The sequence below is a fragment of the Pholcus phalangioides genome, unplaced genomic scaffold, assembly GCF_987345545.1.
Source record: "Pholcus phalangioides strain wild (caught in Gottingen) unplaced genomic scaffold, Ppha-v1.0 ptg000009l_1, whole genome shotgun sequence".
Taxonomy (NCBI): Eukaryota; Metazoa; Arthropoda; class Arachnida; order Araneae; family Pholcidae; genus Pholcus; species Pholcus phalangioides.
The window spans coordinates 45,249,297-45,272,790 of NW_028301602.1; the positions used below are offsets into that span (position 1 = coordinate 45,249,297).

Below are 23,494 nucleotides of genomic sequence, written 5' to 3' on the forward strand. Positions count from 1 at the left end.
GTCTCGTTCGTCAAAATTTTGGAAGGTGAAAAAATTTCGTCGTGAAAATCTTTTTCTGTTTATGAGGGACCAACGGAGTTAAATTTCAATAAGTCAAAAAAGCCACATTATCACATTTTTGCAAAATATTGTTTACAAATTGTTTGCAATATTGTTTGCCCTCATGAAATTTCGAAAAAGTGACTTATTACATTTTAGTAATAAGTCAGGGTTAACATAAATACAAATACAAGGCCACAGCAGGCCCAACGAAGTGGCTGAGAAAAAGCTGCCATGACAAACATGGATACATATTTCTAAAATACAGCAATCCAATTAAAAATTCAATTCTAAAAACTAAAATTATATGTACGTAGTAAAATATTATACACTCGGTACGAAATTAAGAGAATTTGCGTATTGTGTTTATTTGAGGCATCACGTTTGACTGCCGCACACCCATCCATGTGTTTGGCAGAGGGTCCCTAACTTGTCTTCTTTTAGTATGGATAGCTTGTCGATTTACCCCAACATGTCTATCGTATTTATTGTGTTAGAATTTACTACCCCCAGGGGTCAGCTATTCCATTTATTAACAACCCTATTAGAGAGAAATTCCCTGCGACACCACGACCTGGAATTGTCCCTTATCAATCGATACTGGTCTCCTTGTCAAAGCAGTCGATTGACGTTTTATTAATAACTAGCTATAATACACGGCGCTGCCCGGGTTTTCTTCAATGAGGCTTTTTTGGATCACGTGTTATCTCCCTCTCTTTTTCTTGAGGGACATACAAACCGTGTCCAAGTTAACCAATATGGCGACCTGCGCGATTCATGAAATAAACAAATATAGATTTACACAGAAACGTAGAAATGAATATATATATATATATATTTTTTTTAAGGGGCGCTAGGTATTTCGATCCTTCCCCCCCCCCCCCGAACTTATCCATCTGTCTGTTCCAGCTTCCAAAAATCCTTAGTTAAAGCTGTGGAATTTTTCCGATGCACTTTTCACGGGCTCATAACTAATTTTAAAACATCCTAACCCACATGAATTTATGCAAATAAATATCAAAAGAGACAATATGGAGACATTAATTTTCATACTTGAGAAGATATAAATGAAATCAATGATATTGCTCGAATATCCAACACAAAAGTATAGGTTTGGCTAATTACTTCATATTTAATCTCCTGGGCTTCGTATATCTCTGAGCGAACTGAATATTTCAAAAATCGAGAATTCAATACAATTTTTAAAATTATTGATGGGGTGGAAAATAGCACTAATTTCCGCATTTCTACAGTAAAATCGACAATTTTAGCACTGATTTCTATGAGGATCACCCTTTTCCTGACTCTCAAAGCGATGCTGATGATGATTATGACGTCTATTCAAAAAGCCTCATTACTGAGAGTATATTGAAAATGTGGCAAACCATTATAAAGGCATAAACTATTATACATATACTAACAGGATTAAAGAAGTGACAAACCGTTGTAAAGGCATATACACGTCTGAAACGCATTGCTAGGGAACCACGGTAACCAAAGTAAATGTTCGGAAAGTGATTGTTGAGGCCCAAAAACCATTGTTGCCGGACAGTTTTTTGCCCGTTTGGGGCATTTGCCCTGGTCTGACGAAATTTTAAAGTAGCCTATCGTTCAAGTCGGGTCCCATTTGGTATATATGCAAAATTTGGCGACGATCGATCTAAAATTGTAGATTTGTATAGAGAACATATACACACACACACACAGAAAATCAATTTTATATATATAGATTCATGGTTCATCCTATCCATCTCATCGAAAATTTTGAACACTTCGATCATATCCCTCCGACACCTGCGTTCATCCAATGTAAACATATTCAAAAAATGAAGTCTTTCTCTTCATAAGGCGGTATGGAAGTTCAAACTCTCTAGCCAAGGTGCCCATAGATAGTACGTGCTCTTAGCTTGAAAACAATTTTAAAAACGGTGGTAAGAAAAATCCTTACGCTTTTGCGTCTTTTTTCTCTGAAATGAATAGTGCAAACCCGATCACAGTGAGATTGCAAGAGTATATTATCAGTAAAACATACGAAAGGTGTTTTTTTATTTTTTAGTTTTTCACTTCGATATTCATTTAACGGTAGAGATGTTGCTAATCTTTATTTTTTAAAGGCATTCGATCGGTCCAACATGGTAAACTCTTGAGGCGTCTACACGAGATTGGGATTGGGGGCAACTTGCTGAATTGGATAAGATTCGTGGTTAAGAGATAGGCCACAATGAGTTATGGAGAACGGGGAATTCTCTGATTGGACAGGCGTCACACGTGGAGTTCCTCAAGGAAGCGTCCTGGGTCCCATATCTTTTTCACTTTTATCGATAAATTCGATCAGGGTATCGATGGAATTGCTAGCGAATTCGCAGATAACGTGAAGCTAATGGGGAGTAGTCGGGAATCAAATCGATAGGGAGTTGCTCCAGATCAGGATTGGAGCATGGTCAAATGAATGGAGCATGACGTTTAGCGTTGACAAGTGCACTGCCGCTCATTTTGGTTCGAACAACCTACGTTTCTCTTACGAGTTGAATGGTGTCACTATCCCGGATGCAACTAGGGTTACCGATTTGGGAATTCTCCCTGACGAGCGCCTTAGGTTTTATGAACATTGTTCAGCGGTGGTCAAAAAATCGAATAGGATGCTAGGTTTGATTTCCAAAAAAGTCTTTTCGCGTTCTCCTAAAGTAATTTTTTCGCTTCCCCGAGGCTTAGTTTGCCCTGGACTGTAAGGTTTTTGAGACCATACCTACAGAAATACATAGATTTGGTTGAAGGGGTGCAGAGAAGAGCCACGCGTGTGCTTATTCGGATCCGGGTTCGAACCCCACAGTGGTGGTCGGCTGAAGTTGGTTTTCTGTTCTGTGGTTCCCAACTTCAAGGCGCAAACGCGAGCCGATCTCCCCGTTAAAAAGTCTCGCCACAGAGAGCAACAGTCCTACAACGATAAATCATTCAATCATAACACTTCACTCATAGTTAGAAAAACTGGTGGCAGATGGCAGCACTACACATAACAAGCATTACAGAGAAGCAAAAAACTTCACGTCAGGTTTCACTACACGTACACGCACATTCCCGCTACCGATTCGTTGGGGTTCCACGGTGGGAGGGGGGGGGGTGCATGTGTGGTGTAGCAGTAGTAGGTAGGGCCTCCAAAAAATGGCTCGGGGATCCATGATGTTCTTAAGTCAGCCACCTCGTTGGGCAATTTGCCTGTTGGGGCGTTGTATTTGTATTGTATTATTGGCACACGGGGCTTGAGACTTGAAGAGAGACTTCGTTTTTTGAAAATGTTAACATTGGATGAACGCAGGTGTCGGGGAGTTATGATCAAAATGTTCAAAATTTTCAATGGGATGGACAGGATGGACCATGAATTATTAGTGCACCGTCAATCGACTGCTTTTACAAGGGGACACCAGTATCGATTTGTTGACAAATATTTTGGTACTTAATGTCGTAATCAGTCTGTAGTATTCGCTGTGATCCATGTACGCGTGGAGCTGCTTTCGCAATGGCCTTCCTATAGTAAAGGCATATTCGTGTGATGACAAAAAAAAAACTTATTCCCTCAGTTCTTGATAATTTTTTTTCATTTGACCAGATTCACAAATTTGTTTTTCCTAGGGACCTTCTCCTCAAGGGATCTATGAAACGTATCTCACAATGGGTTGAGTAACAAAAATACAGAATTTCAGCTCAAAGGAAAGAAAGTCCTGTTTTAGAATAGAATTAAAAAATGAAACGTGATTTGAACATTGGTTGAATATAATGCAACCAATTATGTGGGAAAGAAACACCTGTCCAAGAAAACAAGTTGTCCTGTTTTAGTAATTTATTTCCCATTTGTCCCGTTCAACCAATCGAGATGCATGATTACCGCACTTGCAAATGGGCCTTTTTCGGATATAGTTATCATCAGATTATCGAGTCCCGATGTGATTACAATAAGTGGCGTGGACTATTTCTTTTGCCTTCTTAATGTTTTTTAATGGAAATATGAATCAAAGTGCTCAAACAGGTATACTTCCGCTTTAAATATAAAACTTGGGAAATAACTAAAAGTGGATACATAATCCGGAAGATTCACTAATTCGGAATCACTTGGGTCCCGAGGAGTCCGAATTGGGAAGGTCCTACTATATTTTGCTGCAAAACTTGTAATAAATAGCCACACACCATCCATCTTCTCGCAATGCGGTGCAGAAGCCATCGTCGCACTCCCTACTGAAGTACTTAGCCAGGTTTTCCTAGGAGCAGTGACGGATGGAAGTCAGTCGAGGTCCCGGGCGCAAAAGAAAATATAGGGCCCCCTTAAATTGGAAAAGAGTGTTAAGTTTGGTGTTTTCGTGGCATCAAAATGAAGAGAAGATCGGCAAAACGCGCGGCGCACGATGCCAGACCAGACTAGAATGAGAGGTGATTTCCCGTGCCCAGCTCTTCCGAGCCATAAGCGGGATTATAAAGTGTGACCCCGTGGGAACCACGTATGAAAGGAAAGACAAGTGCGTAATGTATGTGCCAGTATAGAATGCGTATGTATGTGAAACAGAATAAAATTTTGTCAAAGTCGGGGAAGCTGGTTTCTGGTTATTAAATTTAAATTTATCATTTAAATTTAAAAAAATTGCAGGTAAAATGCCGACACAACCATCAGATGATTAGTGCGATTATAATTAGTGCTTTCAGCTGTGAAGAAAGCTCGAAAAGATTATTTTTCTTCGGCTACGCCACTGGCTCGCATGCCATTGGCTGTGTGGCTCCTCTAGAAGCAGTTAGCCAACCAGCCCGACGTAAAGCGCTCGCGTGAGGCGTGTTGCACTTTGTAGGAAAACAGTCATACCGCTTTTCCTATTGTTGAGTGGATGGCTTGCCGCGCTGGGCGATTCACATTGCACGCGGCACAGAAAGCCTGCTCCTGGGAAAACCCGGCTAGAAGCTGAGTATCACTCGCTTTCCTCATTCCTTATCATGCCACTCCCACGAGATTCAATCCCACGTATCTCTAATTCAATTTATTGCTCTTGAGTTTAATACGTATATATATTTTTATATACACTGTATATTTTCTCTCTATATTCTCTTTTAATATACATATACTATTTTACTTTTTGTGTGATCTTTTTTTTTTCTTCGTGATTTTATTGCCTTCTGCTGCCCAAACAGGAATAAAGATTTGATTTGAATACGAATATCAATCAATATTTGTTGTTTGTTTATTTAAATGCTTTCGGTAATGTATGTAAAACGAACAGCCTTACTTGGAGTGCATTTAGGCATCAAAAAGCGATTTATTAGAATATAGTGAAAAACAACACACAATACTGAAAGAACGCATAAGCTTTTATTTATTTTGTTTTTCCAAATATTCGATAGTCAAAGGAGTTTTTGAGTCATCTCTATGAAAACAAGTAAATTAGGGGATAAGAAAGTGTTTTTCTAGGCAATCGCTTTTTATCAGTATTGAGATTTTGAGAGCATTAACAAAAACACTTAGTTTAGTTAGTCAGAACTTTCAGCATTGAATCGTATCTATATGAAATGATTGTGTGTTGTGTGAAAGCGATCTTCAATCTCTTTCCTCTAAAATTCAGAGAGAGAGAGAGACCGAACGAACCTTGGTCCTTGATAAGGAAGTCGTCTTTTTTTACTGCCAACAACCGTTTAAGAGAAACCACGTTTGATATTCACAACGTAGTGTAAAATTCTTTCGAAACCAGAGACTGGTTTTTTTCCTCTCTTCTCTATATCGAGCTTAACTAATTCACATTTTTGTTAATTGCTAGCAGAAGTTTCCTCCTTTAAGTATCAATAGATCTTTGATCGTTCCATGGGACCAAGTAAAAAGAAATGTTGTGACAGTTTCTTAGTTGTGAAAGTGAAAAGGGAAAATGAAAGGCTTCTGGTTCATACTCATTTCTAAGGTAAGTGAAAAACGTTCTTTTTTTCCTCCCGTTTATGTTATGTTATCAATTAACGTGTATCAGAGAGTGGTCTGAATGTTCGCTTTGGATTCATCTATTTTTCTCCTCCGATACTTTACCTTGCAATTTATCATTGAAAACCCGAATTACAGTGGACCCCACTTATAACGTTCCACTTAGACGACCCATTTTCGTGGTCCGCCAACTATATTATTATAATACTTATTGAGATTTTCTGTTTTAAGCCGTTTTCCGCTTAGGATGGTATTTCACGACTGTTTTCTGAAAAAATGTTATTAGCGGGATCCACTGCAGTAGCTTATCTACGCAACTAGTTGTCCGTACCGGGGTATTTTCACACGCAACCCTAATCTATCACCATAGAGGCAATATACACGAGGTATCATCCGAAGAGGCTGTTCAAACATTTTTTTATCGTGGAACCTAACTGTGAGTAGGGCCGCAACTAGATGTTTGGTCAGCCGGAGCAAGCACGTATTTTGGCACCCCCTTACAATGTTGAAGGGTGAAATTTGTGCCTCCTCTGGTCGGGCACACGGTGCATATTTTTGTACAATAACTGAACGCAGTCAGATGTAATGTTCTAGAACTCGCTTTCAAGCCAAGTCTCTCCCCCCCCCCAATTATTTACACGTTCGTTTAAAAAAATTTAACCATCCCAGAAACTGGCAAGCTCAGTTCATGAAATGCTCAAGTTCGAATGCTCAATTTTACAGTACACTTGGAATTTGCATTTTAGTTTCTTCCGAAGTTTTTCTTGAGAATATCTTTGGCGCAGGATGTGGACGAATTGGCAATTTAATGCTTACCAAAATAACAAAATAATCTTCCCCTTTAAAAACCATCTGAATAAAAACGCTTTGTTATATGAAACATTAGCAACAAAAGATGTAAGTGAACATCGCCTTTTCGAATAAGTTTTGTTCTTCCTTAGCCAGGCACAGATCTATGGAGAGAGGGTGGATGATCGGGGGGTGAACACCCCTCCCCTCCCAAGCGGAATGCGATAATTCATGAAAACTTCTCTCAGAACTTCTATATTTGACAATATTACAACAACAAATTAAACAATAAATTCAAGAAAACTTCGCTAAAAAACGGGTAAAACCGGGATATTTTTCAAAAAAATTAGGAGGGGAAAAAAAGGGACTGTCATGGAAAATGCGGGACATATGGTCACCCCATGCTGAGATTCTGAGACTAAATTTTCTGTGATTTTTAAAATCACCCCTCCTAACAGTGACCTCTAGATCCGCCCCTGCCCTTGGCTATGTATTTAAACCTTGAATCCGTCACCATTGACATCAGCGGTGCTATAACATTTCTACGAATATGAAAACTATAAGCCAGTTGTTGTTGCCTTGTATGTTTACTGGTGCTCTGTGAGCACAGGACCATAATTAATTATGGTATTGTCTTCTCCCAATGATGGCACAATTAATTTTTAAACAAAAAATCTTCCGAGGCAGTCTAGGCCCTGCCACAGGAGCAAAGGATGCACCACAATTTACGACTAACACCGGGTGCACCATAATCAAATATCGTGAAAACATCGAAGCATCACGGAGCTTCTTGGGCCTAAGCGAATTTCTGATGGGGATGTTTCCAAGGGCGTCGGCAGTGTTTCGAACCTGTGGGTGTTCGCCTTGAGGTTTATGAAGGAAAAAAATTGTGATTTTTAAATAAATTCTGGGGATGCTCAGGCTCACGCCGTTGATTACCATAAGTGCTCAAACACCCACAGAACTCCCCAGCTTTGACGCCACTGGATGTTCTCATCTCGAAACGAAATCTTTGACTGCTAGAATGATAGAGTGGAGACAAACGCATTAGAAGAGTGCTCTGAATGCAGATGCATGCTTCTCTCTTCGTTCTAAATTTAGAAGATGAAGATTTGTTTAGAAATGGCATTTTTTTATGATAGCCATCAAGAATTTTCTCATTGGAATTGCAGCAGCCTTGATGTAGTTTTGTGGTCATGGGCAAAATCCTGATGAGGAAATGAAAAGTCGATGCATTTTTATACTGTTGGTGCATTCGTAAAATCATACCAAAAAAGTGATATTCAAAACACACAGAAAGCGAATACCAACAGTTTAATAATAGTTTAGTGAGCATGACATTTAGGCGACATTCAAATCGAATCTGGGTGGGGCAACTCACTTGAAATGACCGATCTTATTCTCGAAGGAAACCAGAAACAACCTCCACGTGTGTTTCTAAATTCAGTAACCGGGTGAAAACAAATCATGCAGCGAAGACGTGAACAAATGGTCAAGGTCAAACAAACACGCAAAATATGGCGCGTAATTCAGAAAACGAAAAGATTTAATCACGTGTTGAATTTCTATGCAGTTTGAATTTTGATATTAAAAAAAATTAAACGCGTAAACAATGAATGCTTATCTCTTGTTTTTCCTACTGATATTTTTCAAGTGTGTACCAAACAAATGATATTCCGATGAAGAGGTGGGAAAAAAATTTCTTATCCTTTTCATTTTTTCCCTCCTTATTCGCCAAAAATTAAAGGGGGAAAAAAATGCATCAGAATATACTCGGGGAAAAAAGGGGGGATTCCAAACAACACCTTCTATAACTACAGCTACTCTAGCTATAGATGGTGTTGTTCCAACAAAGAATTGGACATTTGAAAATTTCAATGCAGGTCAACGGTTCCCAATCGGTGTTCCACGCACCCTGTAGTGCTGTAAGATCGGCCAATAATGCTTTAGATATTTTGGATTAAAACCGAAAGTATTAGTATTAGGACTATAATTTCAACTTGTTATATCACGTCACATCGTGGTACAGCCTCGAGATCCAGCTGGGGTGCTAGCGAGATATCAAAACTTCATTAAATACACATTCACTAGTAAAATCCTGTTCTGATTATTTTTGGAAATATTTCCAGGAAAATGTTGTCTATATTATACTCACGTATTTAAAAATCTACTTTTATATATTATTTCTATGTACAAAAAGAATAAAATGTTTTTTTGGTTGCGCTCAGCTCAGTAGACACTTTTCCATTGTCAAGTTTGAGAGATTCATTTGCACCCGTTTGATGAAGCCCTTGCAATAAATTTCCTTTCCACATGTGCTTTGACAAATTTTACCTTGAAAACAGATGTCTACAGTAAAAGACCATTATAACGACAGGTCACAATCACGAGGAAAATTGTCATTATAACGGACGTATTCTCGTTATAAGCGGCGAACTTCTATTTTTTACTATGTTAGGTTACAAAGTTGTAGAAAATTGCTTCTTTGTCTGCATTAAAACGTGTTTTGGATCGTTTCGTTCTCGACGAATAAACAGAACTCTAGTCATGAAGTTATTTATGGTCTCACAGCGGTTAATTTTCTTGAATATTTTTACAAGAATTTCATATTATCAAAGCGATTTTTGGTCGACCAACTGAGCAATCAAAATGCTCGATTATTATATATCACTACTCACTTCCATGGATGGTTTCATGTACTCGTCAACATTTACCCGCTTGTCGAAAAGTTTTTAGAACGATTTTTTCAGTGTCATTCGGACGACTTTAAACTGCAAGTTCTGGTTTCTTAGGGCAGTGGTTCTCAACCTTTCCGAGGTCGCTGCCCGGTTTCATTCATTATCGTGGGTCGAAAGAACAGTCAAATACATGACCAACGGAAAATGAATAAGGAAAAATGAAACGCTAATCACTCGCTGCCCGGTTTGAATGAGGTCAGGGCCCAGTACCGGGCCGCGGCCCCGCGGTTGAGAAACGTTGTCTTAGGGTATCCTCACAAGAAGATACTAAAGTCTGGCGAGTGATACTAGACTTCGTATCCAGAGAATCGAACTCCTAATATTTCTATTAAGCTTTTCACATGGGGATATTGTTACCCGGGCCCACAATACTCTTAAGACGGCCCCGAACTGAAATAGTCTACAATGAATAATATTTTCAATGTATGGACGTACCTGTAATTTCTTTTACAGCGGAGATAATTTAGCTACCCTATTGTTTAGATAACATATTATTCCTAATACAGAGTGGGCGAAAAGTCCGTAGAAACATTAAAAATGAATAAAAATCAGAAAAATAACCAAAATAAAAAGCCGTTTGTAGGGTTAGCATCGCTAGGTCACGGGAATTTTTTAAGACGGGGGGGGGGGGAACAACTAAAAAAACAGCCGATAGGGGGCACCGGTACGAACGACTTCGGTGGAACTATGCAAATGAGACGCGGTTATAAGACCTTGCGCTCCTAATCCACCACCAGTTCACCGTGTATGTGGACCTGCTGCACTCTGCCGTTGCCGGATTTGTGACTCGCCTGCAATGTGTTATTAAATGTGGTGGTGGTCATGTGGAACATATACTGCTGTAATAAACGATTTGGAGGCATTCTGTCCGTTATTAGCGTATCTTTTCTTTGACTTGTGTACGTCAGTGCCACCTATCCGCTGTTTTTTGTAAGTTTTTTTTCGTTCTGTCTTAGGTACAGGAAGATAAGGATAAGGATGCATTGACATTCTTCTTTGGTAGCGGCGTGTGAGGAAGAAATATATCAGAGTAACTTTTTTTTACGAGGTTTTATGTTCAATTCCGGAAGAGCTTTTTGCGAGATTTTTTTTTTTGACGGAGTGAATGCTTCCTAATTTTTAACTTACTGTAACCGAAATTTACTGTATGTTTTTGCTATATCTTTAACACTAGCTATTTTAAATCCCTTGCAAATCACTCGTTATAGATATATTCCCGTTATAACGAACTTGTACTGTACGAACATGTTGGCATTTATTACAAAGTATTGTTATTCACAGAGGTCATGACTGTTCCATTTTTTTTTTTTTTTAATGTAGTATTTCACTGAAACAAGTCTCGTCAAATAAGAAGTTTTTAAAGTTTTCAGAGAAAAAACAAAGTTTTATATGTGCAATACGACCACAGATAGAAAAGGAATGATGAAGTCTGCAAAGCTGTACGTGATGATAGTTTTTTCGGGGATGATGTTCGGAGCAGAAATCGTTGCGAGTCACGTGACGCAGTCCTTGGCTCTTCTCATCAGCGCTTATCACATGTTGTATAACATCCTATCACTCCTACTGCTAGTTATCAGTCATCGAGTAAGTGACCTACTACTATTTCTTTTCATTATCTTTTCTTTTTCTTTGAACACTTGCACATACCACAAAAACTAAACACCATTCTCCTTGAGACTCGGTGTCGAAAGCTATTGAGTCGTGGCTAATTATTTCTCCCTAATATTTTTACGGAACAGTAATACGTAACCAGTTTCCTATTGGTAGGGTTTCCAGGTTCTAAAATTGAGAAAGGAGGACGCCTGCGTATGCGCCCTCATTTTCTTCAATTTCAATTTTCGCATCAGATGGCACCGCTTTCTTTCCAAAAAAAAAAGTTACCGCCACCATAATATTTTTTCCCAACTAAAAAAAAACTATATATATGTTATGGAAATTTGATAAATCCGGTTGTTATGCATAATCAGTGACTATTACGCGTAGTTAAAAACCATTTTTGTAAGTTTAATAAGTTTTGTTTTTCACATTTGCCGGTGATTATGCGTAATCCTCAGCTCGTATTGGTAAATACTATGATAAATCGTCAATAAATTATTTAAATTTACCTCCTCTTCCTCCAAACCAGATAATGGCCTGCAGCTCTGGTCTCAACAAAGAGATATAGGTGGTCACAAACACAATTTGTTTTACAATTTATTTAAATTTACCGGAAACTTTGCTCAATTTTAAGCCTAGGATGATGCATTCGATCAGTGATGTTTCTTATGTTTAAAAATGTAAAGAAAATATGCAATTTTATTCATTTGTGTACATTAATACTGAAATATGTCAAAATTTTCAAACGCATATGCACGTATGCGTTTACGTATAATCCAGGCTCTAGTTATGAAAAAGGTTATTCGAACTCATCCGATAAGTGCCAACAAAGAGAGGAACAAGTATTAATGATATAGTAGATGTTTGTGCAGTAGAACTGTCATAATCTGCAAAAAGTGGTACGTCGCTCCTACAGTTGTCAAGCTTATTTAATGTTGCCGTCCATTGGTTAATTTTTTCCCCCTTCTGAATTTCAGAACAGGTGGAAAGGGGAGTAGGATGATGACGGCCAAGAAGCTATAATTATGTTAGGTTTAACATAATAACTTACCTATAAGTTAGTTTTGGACTTGAAACGTCTCGACATTTGGATATATGTCTAGCTGCACATTATGAGTTGGAGCAAAAAAGAAAAGGAAAGAGGATCCGTCTTCCCTTGATTTCAATGAATTGTGCCCACCATCTGGTCAGTTTTATTACTTCGCGTGGAGCAAGGAGGGAGGTTTTTCTTTCTATACCCTCAGAAGTTTTTTATTTCTGAATAGAACAGAACTCCCCCCTTCCCCCCCCCCCCAGTACACGGCATTAGCTGTAGGTGAACAAACAATGGTATTCTCCAAATGGATATTGCGGTTTTCTTCTTTCAGAGCTGTTTTTCCAACTGTCTTCATGTTATCTTGGAGCAAGGTGCTCTGGCCAATGGGTATCCTGGGCTATGGCTAGAATAGCATCTGCCCTGCTGGGAGGCAACTTGGATTCGTCTGGGAATTTCGAGGACGTTGGTCAAAGTATGTAAAAATGTGTGTGAAAAAACACACATGCAAACACTAATGGCGATGAAGAGATATATGTTTCAGAGTGAAAAAAAATTCCCTGGTGGGGGGGGGGGGGAATAGAATGATTCTGGAAACCTGAAAAGAAGGGCAAAAGGACAAATTTTCTAAAACGTAGGAGGACGCTTGAAATGACACCAAAAAGGAGGACGGATGGTAACCCTACTTATGGGGGACTGTGTTGTCGATTCGGTCGCGAATTTGGACATGAATAATATGTCTTATGCATTCGTTACAAGCGCAATACAGTATACGACCTCCGGTACGCAATCTAAAGAAAAGAAAAAAAATTTCACATGAATGATATACGTATCTGTAGATTTGTGTGTTGTGATTAGATCTATCATCTATCAATAGACACCGCTCATTAACCGTAAACAGCCCTGATCTGTCACCACAAAGGCAATTCGCTGCCACTTTACCTCCCAAGAGATGAAAGAATTAATTATGAAATGAAAATATACATATTTATGAATTTATTATTAAGTTGTATGAATGTATGAACTCTGCTACCATCTAGCTGCTAGAGATGAAATCGGCAATGATTGAATTATGCAATGCTGAATATATTTTGCAGTTTAAATGTTGTAAGGTCTGTCATGACGAGATTTTTTACAAAGAGGAGACCGGCTCACATTTGCGCAACGAAATGGGGAAACGGGCCGCAACTACAAACGAAAATTTACTCTTTCGCCCTGGGCCAAACAAGAAAGAAACAGTAAACTCAGCTCCCATCCTGATCCAGTGCCTGGATCACCAGACTCAATTGCTCGCCTCCCAGTTGCTCCCTGGTTACGAAACCTCAGAAAACCAACTTCAGCCGACCAGCAAAATACCCTCTTCACGGATCGAACCTGGTGCCTCATGATGCGAGTTCAACACGATGCTAACACGACTGTAAAGCGGCAATAATAGGTACCAATTTTCTCAGACGTATACTTTTGTATCAAGTGTTTAAACTGTGACCTAATCTCCTTATGTAACGTTCCATTTGATATTTCGGAATGCTGCCATGTAATTGGTCATTGATGCGCGGTCGTGTGGAGCTGTGGACATCATGGTGGACTCTCATCCTGAGGATTATCCAGAGATAGTTCAACCCTGAATCTTGTTGGTGGCACAGTGGTGGTTGACTGAGGTTGGTTTTCGGTGGTTTTCCAACATCGGGGATAGAATGCGAGCCCCGGTCTCCTACTTGAAAAAGTCTCTCCGCAGAGAGCAGCAGACCTTCAACCCGATACTTACATGATAATTCAGACATTTGCCATTTTCACTTCAAAATATATAAGACTGATAACAGTACTAGTAGAACACGAAACAAGCATAACTGTGATAATGAAAATACGTTTGGGCCACGCATACACACACATAAGTTCTTGCATGTGTCAGTTCGTTAGAAATTCCCCAGAGGAATGTTTACGAGGTGCATGTACGGTCCAGTAGTACATATTCTTAATGCATAATCACTCAGATAACCGATTCAAAAGACATATTCACGCCAAAAAGTAGCAGAGACGTGCATTTCGTTATTGTTATTTTAGTAATTTTCGAGATAGATTGAAGGGAGTAAGTTCTGAAAAGATTTTTGTTTTGCAGACATCCAAAGGAGGTACATTGAAAAACACTTTTGGTTGGGCGAGGGTCAAAGTCTTGGGCATGCTCGTCAATATGCTGTTTCTATGCGCCCTGTGCTTTGCGGCGTGCGTCGAAGCTGTGCAAACGATGGTACACGCGTCCCACGAGAACACCGAGCCACAGTTTCCTTTCCTACTGCTCTGTCTCGGAATTCTAAATTTCACACTCAATTTAATCTGTTTTCTTCTGATCGGAGGTGAGTTTTGTAAAGCCTAGAATATCTATACACAGTGGTACCTAATTATATCTATTACACGTTGAAAAAATTTAGTTGCCTTATCATACATAACCTCGACTGCACTTGATCTGATCAGAACTTTGCTCCTGATTTCCAGGGTACACGCACCACCAGGGATGTTCCATGATAGTGCGAAGAGACGACTCGCGAATAAACTACGTGCTTGCTCCTGAAAAAGACGTCACTAATGAAGAATGCCATGGTCCAGACTCCAATTCGTGTTCACAAAATGGCCCTGGAGCCGAGAGAGGCCACGAAAGTAAGTTGTTGAAAGTCAAATAAAAACACTATGTATTCCGATTATTTTGCTAATATAACGATAAGCAATGCTCATGTCTCTCCATCCATTCGAAGATCGACAGGGACAGCAGAGAGTTGGCGGTGACCACAAGCTCCTCGACATGATGAGAGACTCGTCATCGTCTTTGTCTGTCATCGCTTGCTCGTGCATAATCTTACTCTTGGACGGGCTGATACTGAAGTACGCTGATTCGACGCTCGCCATAGCTTCTGTTGTAGTGCTGATGGCGACAACATATCCCTTCAGTAAGATATTGATCTTTCTTATTTTTAAGTCAATGCTTTTCAGCTGGCATGAACACCCGGGTTTGAACCCCCACTGGCGTCACAGGGGTGGTAGGACTGAAGTTGGTTTTCTGTGGTTCCCAATTTTGGGCACGATTGCGAGCTGATCTCCCCGTTAAAAAGTCTCGCCACAGAGAGCAACAGGCCTACAAACGGTACAAATATTCAATAATTACACTTCATTCATTTCACTTCTGAACTATAGATGGCATCACTGAAAAATCAAACACAACACTAGATACGCACTGAGACTGTTAGCTACACACACTTACATTTTCAGCACAACTCACTAGGTAGTAAATTGCCCATGACGATAGACCTGAGTTGTGCTCGGTTTGAAAGAAAGAAAGAAAAGAAAGCTTCCTCTTGAACACACACACAACGCTGTAACGAATTTTTTTCTCACAGTTTAGTGCAACTGGACCCTCCAGCACATGATGCTTAGGTGGGCCGAACTAGAAAAATAGGAGGGGAAAAACAGTTGATGAGTCAATGATATGACGTGAATACATGTACAATGTTGACAATCAGGTCTAAAACACGTAATAATTCCCATAATGGCCCTGGAGCCGAGAGCGGCCAAAGTAAGTTGTTGAAAGTCAAATAAAAACACTATATATTCCGATTATTTTGCTAATATAACGATAAGCAATGCTCATGCCTCTCCACCCATTCGAAGATCGACAGGGACAATAGCTAGTCGAGTTGTTGCTTCCGAATTCGAGAGACAGATGGCAGCACTTCTTCCACACATAAGAGGCATTCCTTCAGAAACAAACTTTGTATTATTAACTACACAGCACTCACATACACGGTACATTAGAAACTTTACGTTAGGTACACATACACCGCACATTCCTATCACATGCAGAGCTACAACTGGATACTTTGTCAGCTGGGGCAAGCACGCATTTTTGGCACTCCCGTGTTAATTCGAATGACCCTGTATACCAGTGATTCCCAACGTGGGCGATGGAATGTTCCAGTGGGACGGTAAAAGCTACGGGTATAACATAGGTTTCTATGGGTTAGATTGCGTTGGGGGGCAATGGGAGAAAAAAATTTCTTAAGAAGGGGGGGATGGGACAAAAAAGTTTGGGAAACTATGATGTATACTATAGGTATGTCGTTCAATAACCTCACGAAAGTAGGACAACAGAATTCGGAAGAAATTCAGTTCGCTTCTGAGCTCGTTTTTCATTCCGGTGAAACATTCGTTCGATGGTTCATCACTTTATTATTATTTTCTAGTTGTTTCGGGAAAAAAAGTTTTTCATATCATCAAATGCTTTTGAACGTATTTTCAGTTTATAAGTTATTGATTATATTAATTTCTTGAATTCGTTTTTATTTCTTGATTTCTTTAACTGGCAGTTCGAGAATCCGGATTGATTCTGCTGCAGAGCATTCCGAATCACGTTGATGTCGCCGGTTTGTCGAGCAGGCTCCGCAAAGAAGTAGGCCACTTTGATATTAAAAGCGATGCATTTTTACATTACTATTGTGTTGGGAAACTTCTTTTCTAATTTCTTCGAAAGTAAAATTAAGAGAAACTCACTACTTATAACATAATACCCCACTGCAATTACTATAAAATGATCATGGGGCTCCCACATCCTGAAGCAGGTTCTTCCCCAACAGGGATCTTTGGTGGGTTCTCAGACCAGGACTTTTCAATTGTTCCTCTATAGTGAATTTACAGCGTTATAAAAACAAAAAAATAATGAGAATCTTCCCGGGCTCTGTCAGCCCACCCTACTGAGGACCATGTCTATGACAAGGGCCGCTACTAAATACTCAGTCAACTGGGATGGGCATGCATTTTGGCGCCCGTCCCAGACCCTACCTGCAATGTTCAAGATGAATTCGGAGCCTTCCGGCTAATACAAGAAACCGAAGATACAAGACCCGAATTCAATCCACTCCCACCTTTGGCCCTGACAATAACTGTTCTCTAGTTCTGAGCTATCTACAGCTGCTTCATCTACAACGCTACGAAACTTAAAGGGTATTAAAATGAAGAGATAGGGGAATTTTTCGAAGCCTCTCTACATCACAACACAAGTTGATGTAAACTTGATATTCTGTGAGAAGGAACACGATGAGAATGACATCAGTACATATATATAAGTTTATTGGATCAATCAATCCCCCAACATTGATACTGAAGCATGTCCCCTCACATCCTGCAGCGTGGGGTCATAGGGTGGGATTCTTGGTGAGCTCCGAACCCAAACTTTCTAAGGGAGCCTCCATAATGAATTTATAACGTGAAAAAAAAGATAAGGATCATATTTTGGGCTCCCGGACTGGAGCTTTGTCAACACCACCCTTGTAAGGGCTATCCGCTTTTGCTGCATGAATTCCGCATGCCCACCCATGCCTATCAAAGGCAGAAAATCGTAAAGCTTCTAATCAGTAACGGTGATTCCGTAAGCACCGTTTTTGTCAGAGAGTTCCACCAGCAAAGCATGTTCTCGTCAACTCGACGTAAATAAATAAGAATGGATGCAAACCGAGCACAACTCAAGTCTATCGCCATGGGCAATTTATTACCTAGTGAGTTGCGCCGGAAAAGTGTATGTATTTAACAGTCAGAGCGTATCTCGTGTTGTATCTGGTTTTTTCTCAGTGCTGCCATCTATATTTCAGAAGTGAAGTGCAATAATTGAATATTTGTACCGTTTGTAACTCGACCACCACAGTGCCTGGAAGCAGTTCTGCTGAAGATATTTAGAGATGCAAGGTTTCTAGATTTAGATGCACCCATAGGTGCGCGTTGGAACCTAGGGCTGAGGGAGGCCATTTGAGTCCCCACCCCCTCTCCATTAAATTTTGTAAGGGGGTGAAAGCCCCAATGATTTCTGAAAAACAATGCAATGCACCTTCCCTCTCCTGCGTACGCACTCGCGTCCCGTATACCCGTGACAACCAGCAACTTTCAGCCCCCCCCCACAATGCTTTCTTCATGACGGCGCCTCTGGATGCACCTGCTATAAAGATTGAGCTCATGACTCACGTAATAACAAAAACTAGCATGTGTGTTATCATTTGCAAAGAAAACACCCTCTAGAGGCAAATATCGAAGCTGATTTTTCTGCCTCTCAATTTTTTTTTTCACATTTTCAAGATGTTCCCTTCCTTCGTCGTCGGCCAACATCTACAGCAGCATCTCTTCGAAAATCGACGAGTTTTCCGAAAATGGAGGCATCAACCTTATCACTACACATAGCCCGAATTCAACCATGGCACCCACAAAGGTCGGGGCTAACAGGGCTCCAGCCTAGGGACCTGGGATGATTCATAAATTTTTTTCTATTTTCAAGCAAAAAAATTCACTTTCAGGGGCCCATTAAAAGTCCGGCTTCGTTGCCCGCCAAAAATCTCAGCATAGGGGGACCACTGCAGGATGCTGGAGGGGAGTGGAGGCATGGATACAGCGATCGACAGTTCAGAATAGGAAAATTTTAATTGTAGGCATTCTGCGGAAGTAATAGTGTTTCTGAGATCGAAAACAATTTGTATCTCAGTGAACTGCCAACATTTGCTTATTTAAGCTCGCTGCTCCGATAGAGATCGTTTGACTACGTTTGGCGAGTGCCGTCTTAACGCGCTCAAAAGAAGAGGGCCTCTCAAAAATGAGATATAGTTGAAATTTTCCGAGGAGTATGCATGTAAATTTGTCCGGTAGGGCCTCAGAAAAATCACTTGGCCCGGGGGTCCATGGTGCTCTTAAGACGGCCCTGGATAGAACATGCAAAGCGTCTTAAACAGATGTAACGATAATGCAAAGTTTTCATTCTTTGTTTTCCTCGTTTGCTCAGTTATTTTTATTGGGCAAGAGTGAATTTCTCTATTTTTGCTTTTCTTCTACTTAAGTTCCCGGCGATACAGAATGTTCACGATTTCCACGTGTGGCGTTTGACGGCGTCAGAAGTGATTGCCACCGTACACATCATCCTTTCGTCGGCCGACATCTACAGCAGCATCTCTTCGAAAATCGGCGAATTCTTCGAAAATGAAGGCATCAACCTTGTCACCATACAGCCCGAATTTCACGAAGTAAGCATAAAGTAACATGTTTTTATAGAAAGAAAGATGAAACCAATGCGGGAGAATTTGCGGAGGTTCCATTCGTAGTGGAGGTAAAGATTCATATAAATTTACATTTAAAAAAAAAAATCTTATATTGTTTGATACAAATACTTTGAACTGAAAACTGGTGATTGAAGCAACGCGGAAATACAGTGAAACCTCTTTTTCGCGGACACCGGTGTGACAAAATAATTCGTCCGTAAAAGAGTATTGATCGTTAATCAGGGTATGAAATGTATTTTTTTATTATAGAAGGGGAAATTATTATTTGGTTGTAAAAGAGCGTGCCCAGAAAATTCACCGCTAGGAAAATTCACCGACTAGCAATTCATCGACGGAAAATTCACCGACAAGAAATTCATCGACAACAGTTCAACACGAAGCTACTCGCTCACTTACCCACTTGTCCACTCACTCATTCGCTCACGGATTCACTAGCTCTCTCACTCGCTCCGTCACTCAACATTTCACTCGCTCACGGACTCGGTAGCTTCATGACGACACTCTCCCACCCACTCGACCCACACGCTCGTTCACTCGCTCCCTCACTCACTCTCTCACGAACTCAGTAGGTCGCTCCCCTACTCATTCGCTCACAAACTCGTCCGTTCACTCACTCACTCACTCGGCCATTCAGTCGCTCACTTACCCACTCGGTCATTTACAGTTCACGGACTCAGTAGCTCGCTCGCCCACTCATTCGTACACCCACTCGCTCATTCATTCGCTCACTCGCGCACTATTTCACTCGCTCGTCCACTCACTCACGAACTCAGTAGCTCGTTCGTTCACTGAGTGGACGAGCGAGTTAATAAAAGCTTTTTTTGACGAGCCGGAGTCGGTACCAGCTAGAACCCCTTAATACATAAGGATATACAGTATATGAAGGCGTCTTAGTACCAGCTGACGTTATGCGTGACGTCATTGCTTAAACAGAACCGAGTACGCCCGCTTTGCTACGCTGTTAATTACGATAGTTTGCAATTGTTGTGCTGCCCATTTTATTGAATTATTTCCAAAATTTAATTATTTTCCAAAAACCTTTTCGGTTATTGTCATTAGTTATATGTATATATTTATTGGTCTGCTTTTTTCAACATTTTAAACACTTAAAAGAGAGAAATTTTGGTATTCGTTTAAGAGGTAACTTCCCTGAGAATATTTTTCTCGGATCCATTTTATTTGAACCACGTACGTTATTTAATTTAAATTGTGTTGATTGAAAGCCAACTCGAGGCACACAATTTCAATTTTCTTCTGAACTTTCTAATAATTTTTGATTATCTTTTCGTTTTCATTTAAATTAGCTGTAGCTTTTAAAAGCCTTGGACTTCGTTATTACTCATACGATTGCAACGTAAAAAGTTGTTTGGATCATGAGTGATCAGTTCGAAGCAGTTGTGCCAAACATTATTCGATTTTTAATTAAAAAAAAAGGGATATTCATGAATCTTTTCGATGACGACGGGAATCCCCAAATCGCCCATCTTCCGTATTGATTCCATCTCTTCCCCTTCTCTTCCAGTCAAAGATCCAGCTCTACTTAATAAGTAATCAAAGATTAAGCTTCAGAAAATCGCTCAGGTGCCCCTGAGAGGTGAGAAAGAGAGAGAGATAGAACAACTCACACACACACAACTCAACAAACTAAGTTTTGACAGCAGTAATTATCGTGATTCTGGTCTCTTTTGACATTATGCGACATTATCTATGTCTATTAATAGCTTTCCTTAAACCTTTCAAGCCCTGCATGCACAAATGTGTGGGTTGCTTTTCTCACGGTAGAAATTTTTTTCACCTCAGGGAGTTAAGCATTGATTTAAAGCAGTGTTTCCCAAAGTGGGCAATATCGCCCCCTGGTGGGCGATGGAATGGTCCAAGGGGGCGATAGAACCTACTGATTTAACATTGGATCCTATGGGTTTACTTGAGTTGGGGGCGATGAGAGGAAAAAAAAATAAAAAATTTGATAAAGGGGGCGATGGAACAAAAAGTTTGGGAGACTATGATTTAAAGGATTATGTAAGTTTTGAGATAGAAATATGGTGGTATATGAACTTTGGGGACTTTCATCAGGGGGCAGCACTTAAAGTGGAACATTGAAGGGTTTTTTAAAGATGATTTCCACAGGGGAAAGTGCCTCCGGGAAAAAAAGATTTGGTAACATTTATGTTTTTAATGCATTTTTTGAGTATTAAAAATGCAAAAACATCTTAAAAATTCCAAGAAATGAATGCTCGGGTCTGAAAGGGTTAATATAAATTGCGATCATTTAACATTATGTCATTAACATAATGTAAATTGCGATCGTTGATTCGAAGATAATAATAACTTGAATCCGCAGGCACTTGTGCTAAGATTTTATTTGTTCTATATGTGCGTGGGAGATCTGAATAGTTTTTTTTTCTTCTATTTTTCAGCCGACTTTGAAAGCGATCGACGGTGAGTGCATCCTGCAATGTTCCTCCAATAACAACTGCGGTGCTCTTACTTGCTGTGGACCTACAAGTAACGTTCGCCAGCGAAACTGTGCAGTTCCTGCCCAGGCGCACTGTCCCGCTCACTCCACAGAAGTTACGATCGCCGCTAACGGATCATCGTCTAATTTCGCTTGTTTTGACATTTCACACCCTCACAAATACGATTTCAGCAAATTCAAAACGGCGACAGAGACTAGCGTCTGAAAGGCGAATGTGAATTATAATGCGTTTTTTCTCCTCTTTGCTTTTTTCTCCCTCGACGTATCATGTTCCAGCTCTTCGCAACTGTCTCTTTTCATGAAGGACGCGGAGAAGCTTTCCGAAAATCCAGTCTGCACCGCTCCAAGAGCCGCTGCATTGGAACTTAGACGTAAAGAGAACGATTCTGTTTCGCCATGACTTCAATTCATATCCAGCATGCATCATTGCAATACCTCGAACTATACTCACGTAACATCTGAATACCGTATAATGCTGAAGGGGGAAACTTCTCTTCTTATGTAAGTGTGTGTGTTGCTCTAATCAGCCAAGAATGGCAATACCGTATTTCCCCGCATTAGCCGACATACCGTTAAACTCGGGCACCAGCTTTTTTGCATGTTGGGATGTGGTGCATTTCCGGCATGCCTTGAAAAGAGAGGTTTAATAAGGATCACAGTATGCATTCAACCAATTCAATGGATTTTTATAATAAAGATATTTTAGAATTTTTTCAGAATCTGCGACTCAAATTTCTCGGCATGCCGGAAAATACGGGTATTTCGACATACTGTTCTTTATCTGCTTTCAAGCATGCCGACTAATGCGGGGGAATACGGAAATACTGTACATAAAAAAGAAATGCCAAATGGAAGAACCAAATATGTTTCACGTTTTTTCCCCCCTAAATAACGAAACTCTTCATCAAATAAATTTTAATTAGGCTTATGTGTTTTTGCGCATATTGTTTATCTGTCTTTTATGGAAAAAAACCACTTCAAAAACTCATTCCTACTACTGATACAGAGAGGGGGAGATGAATTCCTCTAAAACAATGGGCAGTTTTTGAGCAGGAAAAAAATCAACCTGAATGAAAACAACACTGTTCGTTCCACCGCCACCCATCGTACCGGACCAGAACCTCCTAGAGATAGGCCTCCGCAGTCAGCTTGTGACGTCAGTAAGTAGTCCATTTTCCCTCAGAATATTCAGTGATAAGAAATTCCCTGCTCATCGTTGTGAGGAAAAGAAATGATCGGGCTCAGAATTGGCGATTTCTATACCCCACATCCAATCATTATGCCGTATTTGTGAGCCAATCAGGAAGATTATACGCCAAAATAAGAAGAAACGAAATAGGATGCTGTGTTACAAAATGTGGCGAACTTGCTAGGTAGTCTGAATGACGTTTATGGCAAACAGTGCAGAGGCCTTCTATCTTTAGGAGGTGCTGACCGGGCCCGCGGTGCAAAGGCGTCTCAAGAGTCTCACGATTTCTGAGCCTCAAATTCATAAACAAATTTTATGGTGAAAGAAATTGGCATTAAAGAAAGCTAAAAGACATCAATTAAAAATAAATACAGTCGAATCCCGTTTTAACGAATACTATTATAGCGAAAAAATCTCGGTTTAATGAACGCTTCTCTAATCTCTCAGATAAGTTTACATAGGAACAACGCAAAACCCTGGAATTCCTTTACATCGAAATTTCGTTATAGCGAAGTGATTTCTCCGGTCTCTTAGAGTTCGTTATAACGAGATTCGACTATATAAACACGAAATTGTTGATTGTATATCAACTCTAGAATTAATGAAAATTTTGAATGGAT

At 40.0% G+C, this 23,494-nt stretch overlaps 1 protein-coding gene across 2 annotated transcripts; it reads left to right on the top strand.

The window, feature by feature from the left end:
- The first annotated feature begins 5,543 nt into the window (after window positions 1-5,543).
- On the top strand, window positions 5,544-22,613 carry LOC149083174 (proton-coupled zinc antiporter SLC30A1-like). Of its 2 annotated transcripts, XM_089236348.1 has the most exons (9): window positions 5,734-5,963; window positions 10,461-10,534; window positions 10,825-11,088; window positions 14,250-14,484; window positions 14,624-14,785; window positions 14,881-15,072; window positions 16,486-16,568; window positions 18,991-19,173; window positions 21,627-22,613. In XM_089236348.1, the coding sequence occupies exons 3-9, from the start codon at window positions 10,894-10,896 to the stop codon at window positions 21,888-21,890; spliced, it is 1,314 nt and encodes a 437-aa protein (XP_089092474.1). In that variant the 5' UTR covers window positions 5,734-5,963; window positions 10,461-10,534; window positions 10,825-10,893; the 3' UTR covers window positions 21,891-22,613. The 2 variants fall into 2 exon arrangements, with proteins under 2 accessions (XP_089092473.1, XP_089092474.1); XM_089236347.1 differs by lacking the exon at window positions 10,461-10,534 and having other exon boundaries at window positions 5,544-5,963.
- The last annotated feature ends 881 nt before the right edge of the window (window positions 22,614-23,494 follow it).